Source organism: Mustela lutreola, chromosome 13 (assembly GCF_030435805.1).
Source record: "Mustela lutreola isolate mMusLut2 chromosome 13, mMusLut2.pri, whole genome shotgun sequence".
Lineage (NCBI taxonomy): Eukaryota > Metazoa > Chordata > Mammalia > Carnivora > Mustelidae > Mustela > Mustela lutreola.
The window spans coordinates 54100520-54114837 of record NC_081302.1 but is presented as its reverse complement, the minus strand read 5'-3'; the positions used below and the strand labels follow the sequence as shown (position 1 = coordinate 54114837).

General features: G+C 39.4%; 1 protein-coding gene across 9 annotated transcripts in view; it reads right to left on the bottom strand.

Annotated features, from left to right (window-relative positions):
* The window catches only part of DGKH (diacylglycerol kinase eta), a 205109-nt gene that overhangs the window by 32110 nt on the left and 158681 nt on the right, over window positions 1-14318 (bottom strand). For 6 of the 9 annotated variants that reach the window (XM_059144622.1, XM_059144620.1, XM_059144619.1 and 3 more), the window contains 8 exons: window positions 13130-13243; window positions 12749-12883; window positions 11154-11317; window positions 7285-7390; window positions 5659-5751; window positions 2585-2704; window positions 2143-2251; window positions 338-468 (listed from right to left, as the gene is read on the bottom strand). In XM_059144622.1, the coding sequence (XP_059000605.1) occupies window positions 338-468; window positions 2143-2251; window positions 2585-2704; window positions 5659-5751; window positions 7285-7390; window positions 11154-11317; window positions 12749-12883; window positions 13130-13243 (972 nt within the window). The remainder of the gene's footprint in view (window positions 1-337; window positions 469-2142; window positions 2252-2584; window positions 2705-5658; window positions 5752-7284; window positions 7391-11153; window positions 11318-12748; window positions 12884-13129; window positions 13244-14318) is intronic. The other 3 variants (XM_059144625.1, XM_059144624.1, XM_059144623.1) reach the window with 2 other exon arrangements.

Below are 14318 nucleotides of genomic sequence, written 5' to 3'. Positions count from 1 at the left end.
ATCCAATAAAATGAGCTGATGGAAACATGGGTTATTTGGAAATATTAGCACAGGGATAGCCATACAATGGATGCAGAGAAAAAAATGATTAACTTCATGCTAAGCTTTAGCTGTAATAATCAGAGAATGATACTTGATCGGGCAACACTGTTGACATTCTTGTTTAAAAAGCACACAAAGAACGCCGACCACAGGACAATGCATATTAGATTACTGCCCGTTTGCAGGACACAGGACATAAGCCAAGCTATAAGCATATAACAAAAGAGGAGCAGGAGAGAGCATTCTGTTTTGCAGGGAAATTTTCAAAAGCAGAAGAGTAGCACAAAGGAAATACCTTAAGATCTCGCCTTTCCAGATGCAAAAGTTCAGCCCCTCTGATGTCATGACGGATGAAGATTTCTCTGTACTCTCCCAAACTGAGCAGCTCCAGCCAAGCAGCAACTTCCTCTGTGCCCCATTTTTGAACTACCAAAGTTAAGAGCAAAACCCCCATAATTTCTACATGCTCAATGCATTACAAAGCAAAGGTTGGCCAAAGAAGATGCAAAACAGAGTACAGCTGCAGTGCCAGCAGAGGGAAAGGTTAAAGGTGTCATTTCCACGAAACCCCAATTTCACTTTTTCCCCCATGCAGGTTACAGACTCTCCATCCACACAGAGATCCGACTATGCAGAGACATTCACTGATGTGCATGGGTGCCTTTACCTTCAGCTCAATTTCCTCTCCAAGCCACCCACACCACACAATCCAAATAAAATATGTACGTCTCATGATTAGGATCAACAGTCCGCGATCCAAATACACTCTGATGATTTCCTTAAGACTGCATATGAAATCAGTTATAATTGAATTAGCTACAAGTGCTAATGAAAATTGAAAATCTGACATGGGCTTCTGAATTTTACTCCAGGTGCGGCTGAATTCAAGTAATGACTTCATTGATTTTAATTATTAACAAGGATAGCACTAAATGTGTTGTTAGCTCACTTTAAGGTCCTCTGGAAACTGTCAATACTGCTAAGAGGAGTTGCACTGTTATTTTTCAATATGTATCATTGTTTTATACATTTTATTCAACATTGATTAGCTTAATTCAAATTTATTTGGTTGTAAAATGCTGTATTTGGGGATGCCTGGGTGGCTTAGTCGGTTAAGCCTCTGCCTTCAGCTCAGGTCATGATCTCAGGGTCCTGGGATTCAGTCCCACACCGGGCTCCTTGCTCAGCAGGGAGCCTACTACTCCCTCTGCCTGCCACTCCCCCTGCTTGTGCTCTCTTTCTCTCTCTCTCTGACAAATAAATAAGTAAAATCTTTAAAAAATAAAATAAAATAAAATGCCATATTTGATTTTAAAATGCCCTTCAACAGCTGCTCTACAATTGTCAAAAACTAGATCACTTTTTCAAAGGAGCTAGCTCACTTGGAAGGATAATAAAGTGACTGGATTGTGAAAGGCACCTGTCGCCATGTACACAGAACTTGCAGGGGCCTCGGCAACACTGTCGCATTAAAAGTAATTTCTAGGGCAAGGGGGAAAGGGAACCAGACAAAAAACACCAAAAGCAGTTTAATCTTTGCTTGAGAATGCAAGTGTCACTGTAGACTGTGATGACTTAGGGGTGGAAAAGGTGCAGTAAGTCCTTGGAACAGGAGAAAGGCAATGTGTAACTTTAGGTAGAAAAGTCTATTTAGCAAGTTAAAGGAGTAACTGAAAGTTTCTACATTCCTTTTATCAAAGGGATGTAGACTTCAAACTCTGAAGGAGAAAAAGAAATTATACACCGATGTTACGAGAGACAAAGGACCGTCTCAACAGATGCATGGATGTCCACGAAACGGATAGAAGCAAACCAGCGCCCACCTTGTTTTCTTGTGTACTTCATTACTATAGACCCCTACCGTTTGGGTGGATTACTTTAGGTGGGACAGGATTTGCTTTATTGTGGTAAAATGAACATAAAATAAAATTCACCATTCTAACCATCCTATGGTGTACAATCCAGTGCATTTAGTACCTCCATAACGTGCAGGGGTTGCCACAAATAATTCCAGAACGTTTTTATCGCCTCGGTGACATGGCTTTAATAAGTTATCTTTTGCACAGGGTTCTACTTTCCCTTCCAGTGCGGATCACCTACCAGGCTGTGAACTTGTCTTCTGCTTCTGAACCTTTTCCTTTTTAAACTTTGGCACGATCCGAAAGACTGTGCTTCTGCTGTTTCTCTTGGTGCAATCCATGGGGGGCTCCTGTTCGAGTGGGGCAAGAAAGGGATTTGCTCAGGACGTGAAGAGAAGGAAACCTCACTCCGATCTTAAAGCCAGCACAGGAATAGGTTATGAACACAACACACTGTTGGAGTGGTGACTTGTTAAAAATTAGAGACCATGATGCTACATACTCCTGAAAATGGACTGAAGCCTGTGAGACACTTTTGTTCACGGAAAAGCCTTTGCTCGCCTGGTCAAGAGCAGCACATTTGAAAGTGGTGCTCGAAATTTATTCTCCCTTGAATATCTCTTTTTCAAATTCTATTGTCACAAAGTCTGCATTTATAGAGGAGTGGGACACATTTTACATACCGCGTCTTCGTTTGGGTGTAAGATATAGTAAAGCCACGGAATCTCCGTTAACTTCTGCAGCTCCACCTCCACGGAATGTAAGGCATTAGAAACACGCTCCTCATGTGGGGATTCTAACTGCTGTTTACCAGCAGATTTCAAAAAACAAAATAAAACAAGGCTCAGTGACCAATCTCAAACAGAAGAAATTCGTTTTACTTTGACAACGAACATCCTCATCTCTTATGAGGCTAGTCTAGGTTATTGTTAGTAAGATAAAGGAATATAGAGGGGTGCCTGGGTGGCTCAGTAGGTTAAGCAACTGCCTTCAGCTTAGGTCATGATCCCAGGGTTCTGCGATCTAGCCCCGCATAGGGCTCCCTGCTCAGGGGGGAGTCTGTTTCTCCCTCTCCCTCTGTCTGCTGCTCTGCCTACTTGTGCGTGCTCTCTCTCTGTCAAATAAATATATAAAATCTTTTAAAAAAAAGAAAAAAGGAATATGGGAAAGAAAGAACAGATTATTTTATATTGAGCTCACTTTTTAAAAATCTGGACAGATTTATCCATACTTTTCAAAGATAATACAAGTAGGTAGTGTGACTTCAATAATGTCACAGAAAAAAAGTATTGCTTTTGGTGGTTTTCTTTCTTTCTTTTTTGTAAATTCTTTCCTCTCTCCCTCCCTTCCAATCCATGCATCCATCCACCCACTCTGCCTGCTTGTCTCACTATTCTACTTCTTTGTGGCAAAAATCCTTCCAATTTCCATAGGTCGCTATGTAAGCAAATAATACTATTTTTAAAAAACAGTCAAAAACATGTCACATCATAAGAAATGCTTGGCACAGAAATCTCCCAGAGAATTAAAATAATAAGTTTAAGGGGGAAAAAACCCCCCCACAAATCTCAAACAAACAAAAAAAGCTGTTGTAAAAATCAGGGCAAGAGCAAAATGCCCAATGGTTTGCAATCTGAGAGAGGGTTTGGAAACTTTAAGGGGAATTTAACTGGTCATTTATAAGAACTATCCACTTATTTGATGCAGCTATTAAAAAGCACTTAGAAATTCAATAGTAAAGGTGAAATAAACACTGTTACGTGTAGAACAGGAAGGGAGGTGACTGCCTTCTGGTCCTGGCTTTGTCACTAAGCCAACAACCAAGGGAAGGCTGACCAATGGTAGGAGTCTTAGTTTCTTCCTTAACAAACAGTAGAGTGACTAGATTATTTCTATGGTCTATTCCAGCAAACCAATCCTTTCAAAATTTACTTTAAGATTGTCGAGCATCTACATATAGATTCATAGAACTTTAAAATGAACGTTCAGTGAAATCGTCACTGTTATTTATTATGGTCGTTCTTTTTTTCTTCTCGGTTATTCAAGGTATTTACCATTTCTAGTAGTTAAGAAAAATATGGAGATTCTCCAGCTTGTCATGTAAAATTTACCACTTTCCTTTGAGTCTAAGAATATATATCTTATAAAATTGATAACATGGTATTGCATACTCATTCTAGAAGCAAAATAAAGTGTAAAGCTTAGTTTATCTCAGATATGATTGACACTGTGTTATGATGTCAATATGGTCAAAGGTTTTGAAAAAATTCACTCGTATACATTTTAAACTAAACACTCATATTTGACAATGACAGAAGTAGATCAAAATGACTAAGAGTGTGCGCATGGTCCTTCTATAAGAACATAATATAATTGGTAAATATTAATCAACTAACACTCAGTAGGTGCTTTCAGTGGAGAGAACTAAAATATAGAACAAGTTATGTTTCTAGTTGTTGTCATATATGTAAAACATATCTTTTATATTTCAAATAAGACAAAATATACATGTCCTTCACCTAAAAAGGGGGATCAAAGTCACAGCTCACTGGATTTCACTGGACCAATTTTAGAAGAGCAACAAGAAGATTCTGGTTGATAACAGAAGTGCCAAGAATTGGCAAAATATTCCACTGGTTTTATCAAAAATATAACCAATGTGTCTTCCTGAAAGTTTTCTTTCTGGCCATAGCAGAGGCAGCCACGTCCTGCCCTGAGGAAGTTGTTCTTCAGCTTCCTCTGGAGATGGTAAGAGCCAGGGATGTCATTCATCCCTGAAGCTTCTCTTTTCAGATGATGAAAGATGCTCCAAGGATGGTGCCCTTCTGGACTCCAATCGAACAGAAACTCCCAGCACAGTTACTTCGTTCACTAGACTGTGACACACCTCCCATTTTCCCACTATGCCAGATACTATGACTTTTACTACCACTTTAATTTAGGCGTCTATTTTCCAAAGCCAGAGAGAAAACTACAGTCAAGAGGAAAGTTGTAAGATCATCACGGACTAGTTCATCAGAATCGTGACAAGGAAGAGGAAAATAGCTAAATGCATCATAAATCATCAGGCTTTCTACACAGTGACAGCAGCGCATGTGAAAAACCCACAGTTGAACGCTAGGTGGCGAGAGGACCCCATATTCTAGAACTTTTGAAACCAGTGAGAGAATAAAAGGCTGACAAGGCAGACTCTGGGCAAAGCAAACTGGACATCTGTGGACTTCTAGCACTTGAGGTCCACGGAACGTGGTCAGATTCAGACCTGCCCAAAGCTTCATTTCCAGCACCGATCTGAGTTAATCTAGAGATAAGGCTAGCTCTTGAGAATTTAGTTCTTGAAACATCCAGTGTTGCCCTTTCAGTAAAGCTAAGCACTGCATCAATCATATTTCAAATGTTAATTTTGGGAACAAAGCCGATGATTTCCTCTACTTCTCTGCCACCAGGAAGTAATGAGCTCCAAAGGAATGCCTGCTACACTGCAGAAAGTTCAAGTCTCTCAAAGCTGACTGGGGAGAACAGGACTGCATGACAACCTGGTGGCATCTGTGAGAGGAGACTTCTACCCCCGTTAGCCCAAATCATAACTCCCTGGGGTAGCCAGGCATTTTCTGGAAGGCAAAAGCCAGGTAAAAGGGAAGCCCCAAGGATGGAAGCCAGGAGGCTGCTCTAAATTAGAATCCGAGGAATGAATGTATGAACAAAGCCAAGGCCCACACACGGGTCACCATTGTGTTACCAGTCATCTCTTCCTTACCAAAGGGACCCTGCCCACTAGCAAAGATTCTGTTTCATTATAAAGTGCCTTCACATTGATGGCTATTTCCGTGGCAGTGTCTCTCGTAAGACTCTAGAAAAAAAAACAACACATCAAAGACAAGTAGTTCTGGATTAGGTTGGGATTCAATCATCAGCAAATACTTAACATTTCATTCTTCCCATAAATTCACATCACATGTATTTTTACAACTCAACTCCAATACTATTATAACTGAATGATTTCACACTCGTATTTGTTCACAGGGTTATTTCTTCAAATCCTTACATCTCAGAACCAAAGTAGTGCTCTGATAGGCCCCTATCTCCCACACACAAACGTGTGGATACTCGCAACCACATACACATGTCCCCACAAAACTGTTCAGTCAAAGAAAATGATGCCGTATCAGATAATGGGGTATTTTCAGATCACACTCAGTTCTTTCCACTGACTTTCATTCTCAGAAGTTCCGGCCGGCGTGTTTTTTAGACTTTCACCTTGAGGATTAGCACTTATGAATTAATTTAGGTAACTTCCATTGAATAATTAAAAGAATAAGTGAAACCATATGATACTTGACTCTCTCTGCTTGACTTATTTCACTCAGCATAATCTCTTCCAGTCCCGTCCATGTTGCTACAAAAGTTGGGTATTCATCCTTTCTGATGGAGGCATAATATTCCATAGTGTATATGGACTACATCTTCCTTATCCAAACGTCCGTTGAAGGGCTTCTTGGTTCTTTCCACAGTTTGGCGACCGTGGCCATTGCTGCTATGAACATTGGGGTACAGATGGCCCTTCTTTTCACTACATCTGTATCTTTTGGGTAACTACCCAGGAGTACAATTGCAGGGTCATAGGGAAGCTCTATTTTTAATTTCTTGAGGAATCCCACAAATGGAAGGGGAGGTGAACCATGAGAGACTATGGACCCTGAAAAACAATCTGAGGGTTTTGAAAGGGTGAGGGGTGGGAGGCTGGGGGAGCCAGGTGGTGGGTATTAAGGAGGGCACGGATTGCATAGAGCACTGGGTGTATAACGTTATCACCAGGTTTCTCTAAGCCACAGCCTTGTACCATGTATCACACTTCAAAAGAATTGTATTCTTTCCTTTTTTATTTTTAACACCCACCTTAAAAAAATTATAGAAGTTACAAAATTGCAGCATCTACATTAAGAAGTTTACCTACTTTACCAGTTTCATAGAACAAAATGAAGTGGGAATAACTTCTGTACACAGCCTCGACAATGAATGAGCACCTCTAATAAAACACGTGGTATATGGTTTGCCCTACATCAAGGTGCAGGGGAGAAGGTGACAGAAAGAACAAGGAGGGATGGCGGCAGCTTGAAGGAGAAGGAGTGCAAGGAAGATGGCAAGGCGTCGAGTGATTGAAAGAGAAATGTGGAAACAAGGAAGAGACTTTAAAGGAATGGAATGGGAAAATGGCAGGAAAAGAAAAATAAAAACATGGCCACAAAGTTTTCACAAGCTTCTGGCAGACACTCCTATAGACTGTCCAGAGCTGTTTCAAAGGGCATGGCCCATGTTATCGCATCAAAATATACATGTAATACATAACAATCTGTGGAATGAGAATTTACCACGAGCGCCTCACCTCTGGGAAGCGTGGGTTGGCTTTATTTAGGGCGTGGGAGCATGCATTCACAGCATGGGCCAGCTCTTGTTCCAAGAGACAATGGATTGTGGCTGCGTCACAGATCCTGAAAGCAAAAATGAGGCAGGTGAACAAAAAAAAATTTGAGCATTGCTGATTTTCCGCAAGTGTAGAAATGGGAGAATGAGACAAGTCGTTTAAAAAAAAAAATAGGGACTATTTTAAAATGGGTTCAGCTCAATTATGAATAACAAAGCACAGGTTTATAAAATTCAGACCCTGCTGTAACAAAGAATGTAAAACCCAAAATCTTTATAGGAAAAGTTAAGCTTAGAATCACAGAGAAACACACTAAGGTACATTTTGGAAGAAAAAAATACAGCAACACTTCATTTTAAAGTATCACTGGCAAGTGAGATGGGGCAGAGCAGAAACTTCATCTTTTTTTTTTTTTTCATCTTTTATTCATTGCAACTTCAACCAGGAACAAATAAAACAAAGTAGGGGAAGAACATGGCCATAGTTATCATCTGTACGCTAGGTGCTTTACATACATTATCTAATTTAATATTCACAACTTAAAAGGTAGCTGTGATTAATTTTCTCCACTTTATAGATGAAGATCTTGAGGGATTCGGTAAATATGCAAAGCTAAGAAGTCATAGAGCCAGGATTTGAATCTATGTCTATCACAGTTCCAAAGTCTGTTGTACCGAACAGACAGGATCCTGGAGGACACTAAGGCCAAAGAAGAAAAAAGGAGGACAAGTTCCACCGATTGCTGGAAAATGATGGAAAGTTGGAGGATGAGCAAGAAGGCAAATCTATGCAAATCCTTTTTGCTTCTAACATCTATAAGGAGAATGATCTTTGCACTAGAAAGAGTAAAACAAGAAAAGAGACTAGGCCTGTATTGTTGAGTCAACAGGAAAGTACGAGAGTGCTTAATTCCTCAAGATCATACAAATGGTATCCAAGCCACAAAGACATTTGCAAATGTCATCTCAAATATTTCTACTGATAACCTTGAGAAATCATAAAGAATGTGTTACTTATCAGAAGAATGCAGGTGGGTAAATGTTATTCTAATTTTCAAAAAAAGGAAAAGAAATAAATCAATTTCAGAACAACATTTCCAATTGCCCACTAAAATTTCCTCCCAGGTCTCTCTCTCTTTTTTTGTTTAAGATTTATTCATTTATTTGAGAGAAAGAGAGAACATGTGTTCATGAGTCAGGGGAGGGGATGGTGCAGAGGTAGACTCCTGCTGAGTGCGGAGCCTAATGTGAGCCTCTTTTTCATAACCCTGATGTCATAACGTGAACAGAAACCAAGAGTCAGATGCTTAATTGACTGAGCCACCCAGGTGCCCCTCCTCCTAAATATTTCTAATGTAGGTTAAATTCTGGAAGTTCAACATGGACCCTTTCATTTTTCCTCTCAACTCTACTTTCCCTCCTGAATCCTATGGTTCCATCAAAGGTTCCACAGTCCATCCATCCATTCACTAGAACCTGAGGGTCATCCTGTCTCCTAATTCAGGCCATTCAACAATTTTAGATCATAATTAATCTTAAGTCTCTCTTCTTTCCATCTCTACTACCTCAGTCCATCATTTCCTATCAGGACCATCCTAAGAGCATTTACCCTGCCCTTGCTTTGTTATCTTGCAAACAATGCTACACATTGCTTCCAGAAGCATCTGGATAAGACCTGGCCCCTCCTCCCTTCTCCAACCACATTTCCTCCTCTCTCACATATACCATGCCATCCCCAGTTCCCTGAGATTTCCTAAAAGTACTCCATTCACACTCCTCTGGACCTCTGCCCAAGCTTGTTCCCATGTTGAGAATGTTCCTTCTCTTACTCTCCCATCAGGGCTTGGCTAAGATCACTTTTTTCAGGCAGCCCTCCTTTGCATTCTTGGCCTCCTGTGTGTATCCATCCACAGCGCCCTACTGAGCCCTGTGATGGCACTCTAGCCACACTTTCTCTCTTACCATCCTGTCCACAAATTAAGAAGAGGACTACAACCCAGCCATTTTGGTGCCCCCCACTGCTGAATATGGTGGTTGGCATGCAGAAGAGATTCAAAATTATTTGTTGAATACTGAATGAGTAAGTTCTGAAAGTAGATGAGTAAGCCTGATTTTCATCTCTTGCAAATTAGAAATAACAACAACAACACATATGGGGAACCAAATTAGGTTGACCAAAAGCAGGTCTGGCCAACCTTCACTTCCCTTTTCTTGATAAAGTTATTTGGTTAGTTGACAGGAAGTTAATTTAGGAAGTATATTTGATTTCAAGGGAGATAATACAGATAGTATATTTTGATTTCAAGAAAATGCTGTAGTTCTATTTTTAATTTTTTGAAAAATCTTCCATGCTATTCTCCATAGGTTATTAGTTAGATTGATTATGGTAATTGTTTTATAATGTATACATATATCATATTATCATTTGTAGACCTTATATACATATATATGTGATTTTGTCAATTATTCTTCAATAAAGCTGGAAAAGCAAAAACAAAACAAAACAAAACAAAACAAAAAACCCCAAAACCCTGCAAATTGGGAGTCCACAGAAGTTGTTTATATTACCCTAAAACGGATCTCTCTGTGATGAAAGGCTGAGATGTAAAATAATGCAGTTTTATGCATTTAACTAACTAAATACTCATATTCTCTTACCTTGCTTCTAAGCCACTCAGTATCTTGAGTTATCATACTTTATTCTAATTCTTAATGTTGGGGTCTCTAGCAGTAGGAAGTTCAAATCTTTTCTCTCATATCTCTAACATCTAGGACATTTTAGGTTTCCAACAAATATTTATGTATTTATTTAAGATTTTATTTATTTATTTGAGAGAGCATGAAGGGGGGACGGACAGAGGGAGAAGCAGACTCCCCACTCAGCAGGGAGCCCGATGAGGGACTTGATCCTGGGACTCCAGGATCATGACCTGAGCCGAAGACAGTCCCTTAACCAACTCAGCCACCCAGGTGCCCTCCAACAAATATTTAAAGAGCTTTGTTTTCCTTCTTTTCTTTTTCAACATCTTTATCAGTGACCAGATGAAAGTGGAAAGACTATAATAGCTACCATTCACAGAACACTATATATGTCCGTTGTGATGTGCTATTAAGTTCTTTATGTGGTGGGTCTCATTTAGCTTTCACAATGACCTACAGAGTACCTCTTACTATCTCCATTTGGTAGAGAAGATTTAGGTGAAGAAGGGATAAGAAACTTGTCCATGGTTGGCCTCCCTTCCCCCAATAAAGTTGACTCCTGGGTCATCGTGATTTTTATCTGTTTCACGCTCCTGGAACTTGTGTTTTCATCTCTTCCCTTTCTGTCTACTAGAATGAACTCCTATGTGGTCGGTCTCCCAATCTCTAGATATGTCTTTGGAAACTGGTTCTCAGACTTTTCCCACCTAAATTTCCTTGGGAGCAGGGCTTAATATTTATATTTCCTTCTACATTCCAGAAGCATTTAATTAATAATTATAAGGTAAAATATACATAAGTAATAGAGCACAAGGACCGTGTAAAACTGGGAAAATAAACAGTAACAGAAAAGAGCACCGTGTGGTAGGGTAAGTTAGCCAAGCTCTCCACCGGGTTTCAGGAAGTCCAAAGTCTGTTCTGCAGAGAACACAGGAGTGTGTGTGTGTGTGTGTGTGTGTGTGTGTGTTGGAGAGGGTTTAATTGAGGCATAAATGAGGCAACAAATGAGGTAGGAGAGTAAATGTATCTCTTTTAGATAGTCCCAACGATGGACATTACTGATCAAAACTAAAAAACAAACCTGGTCAAGACCAGAGTTGTTCTCGCCTGCAGCAAGCAGAACCACCCTACCTAGTAATGAGCTCCTCTGCGGCCTGGGAGCAGAGCTGCATCTGGGACACTTCTTCTGTTGCCAAGTCAACAGCATGCTGGATGTACAAATGGGTTCGAAGAACTGGTTTACCGGAATCACACTTTTGTTTATCCTCCCAAGATTTCAGCGTGCTTTCAAACGCCTATTTAACAACAATGTTGCAAGGAACTGTTAGTTTGGAACTCCGAGACCCATACATAAGAGTGTATTTAAATGTTACAAGAAATGACTGCTTTTTTATTTTTCCCCTAATCTGAAGCTTCATTAAAGAAATCTTAAGATACAGGAAAGCTATTTTTAAAGTTTTCCAGTGTTATCATAACAAATAAGTAATGTAATCAGTGATGAGGAGGGTATCACTGAAAAGTTTTTTAAAAGACAACTTCAATTTAGGCTTCAATCTGTACTTGAAAGGCATAATAGACAAGATCAAGATGGATAGTGGCAGTCTTTGATCTTAATTAAAACATATACTGGAGGGGCGCCTGGGTGGCTCAGTGGGTTAAGCCGCTGCCTTCAGCTCGGGTCATGATCTCAGGGTCCTTGGATCGAGTCCCACGGTGGGCTCTCTGCTCAGCAGGGGGCCTGCTTCACTTCCTCTCTATCTGCCTGCCTCTCTGCCTACTTGTGATCTCTGTCTGTCAAATAAATAAATAAAATCTTTAAAAAAAAATATACTGGAAAAGGCAAAAGTATGGAGACAGGTGTTGAGGTAAGAGAGGGAATGATGGCTAGGTGGGACAGAAGGAATTTTGAGGGTAGTGAAACTAGCCTGTAGCATACTATCATGGTGGCTATAAGTGATTATATATTTCTTAAAAACTATAACATGTACAACATGAAGAGTAACCTATGACATTAATTAATCAATAATTATCAATACTGGCTCATCAACTATAATAAATATACCATACTAATATAAGATGTTAATAATAAGGGATTGGATATTAGTGAGGTAAGGAGATATGTGGGAATAGAATTAGAATTCTCTGTATTTTCTGGTCAATTTCTCTGTAAACCTAAAAAATAATAAAAATATAAACTATTAACTTTTTTTTTTTTTTAAGAGAGAGAGAGTGCACGCATGTGCTCATATGAGCCAGGTTGGGGAAAGTGGGGAAAGGAGAGAGAATCCCAAGCAGGCTCCATGCTCAGTGTGGATCCCTATGTGGGCCTCAATCTCACAATCCTGAGATCATGACTTGAGCAGAAACTAAGAGTTGGTTACTTAACCGTCTGAGCCACCCAGGTGTCCCTAGTCTATTAAATTGTTAAAAAACTAAATACTTGTTCATATTTAAAACCACAATGACCTAAACGTTAGATTTGCGAGGCAATTTAAGTATTTTTCCTTGGTTTCTATTTTCCATAACAACTGAATTTTTTTTAGTAAGCTCCATACCCAGTGTGGAGTCCAATGCAGGCTTAAACTTACAACCTTGAGATCAAGACTTGAGCTGAGATCAAGAGTCAGACACTTAACCGACCAAGCCACCCAGGTGCCCCCACAGTTTAGTAATTTTAAGAGGCTTGATAAAAATCTAGAAGAATATTTGTATATGTTTTTACATACCCTGTCCCTTGTTAGCATCTGAGCTCTGTTTTTGTGCACAATTTTGATAATTCCTGGAGGCTGAACCCATGCTTCACCATCCACCTGCACTGGGACTCCCTCATCGCCAAATATAGTGATTTTTACCGTTCGGCACTGAAATAAAATGATCCATTTTAGAAAAAAAATCATCCTGAGAAACTGACAATCTGCATTCAAGCCTGACGTTTAGTCCATTTCAGTGGAATGGAATGTATATTTTTCCAATTATCATGACATAGTAACAACTGACATGACAAGAAAGTTAACATTTTATAGATGAATAGACAGTGCAGGAGTCCTTTGGAATAGCTTCCCCAGTCCTCTAATCTGCAAAGTTAGGTTTGATCAGAGAAAACAAACCTGGGCTATTCGATGATGCTGCAGTTTAATGACCCTTGAAACTGCCATTTGCATGCTATCAAATATTGCAACGACTTCCAGGATCTTGTCATCAAATGATGGTGCAGCAAATATCTGAAAGGAAACACTGCATTACATTTCCCCTGATGAGGTTAAGGTTTACATGAAGTGGCATATCAGCAATGTAAACTCTGTAATATACATATTAAAACAAAAATTTAGGAAAATAGTAAAAAATTGTTCAGTATCAAGTAATATTCCAATTAAAATTTTCATTGAAAATATCAGGACATGAATTTGCAAACATTGATGATTTCTTATCATTTCTGTAAGCAGAGTGCATGGTTTAAAATCCCATCTCTGCTACTTCCTGTGTGAACTTAATGTCAGTTTCTTCACTGGTAAAATTTAGATTAAAACTGTGGTTGATAGTAATAAATGTGAAGTTCTGAGAACACTATCTGATTACCTAGTAGGTGCTGTTAGCTTTATTTATCTTTATCTCACTGATTTCTTTTCTTTTCTTTTTTTAAGATTTTATTTATTTATTTGACGGAGAGAGATTACAAGTAGGCAGAGAGGCAGGCAGAGAGAGAGAGGAGGAAGCAGGCTCCCTGCTGAGCAGAGAGCCCGATGCAGGACTCGATCCCAGGACCCTGAGACCATGACCTGAGCCGAAGGCAGCGGCTTAACCCACTGAGCCACCCAGGCGCCCCGATCTCACTGATTTCTTCCCTTTAAAATATTTAAGAGTAGTTACAGGCTGAGAAAAAAATTAGCTGCTAACTAAGTTTTATAGTTCAGTAAGATTAAAATACATTCACATAATGAAAATCGCAAATATATTCCAATTTATGTTATACTCTAAACTCTGTCTGCTCATTCAAGGACTCTGAAAAAATGGGCCAGTGGGAGCTCTTGCATTATAAGCCTGAAATAAATGGGGCTATCTTTCCTTACATGTGATTCTTCAAAGACTGTGATAATCCTTTTTTTTTATTGTTATGTAGATCTTAACAATTGTTCCTTCTCTTTCATTTTATTATTTTTAAAACATTTATTACATTTGCTAGGTTGTGTTTTTCCTTTTTTCGACTTTCCTGTCAAAACACAGCACTAAATTTCAAAGGCCCAATGAGCCCTCTTAACATTTCTAAAGATAAAAATAATAGTAACAGACACAAACTTA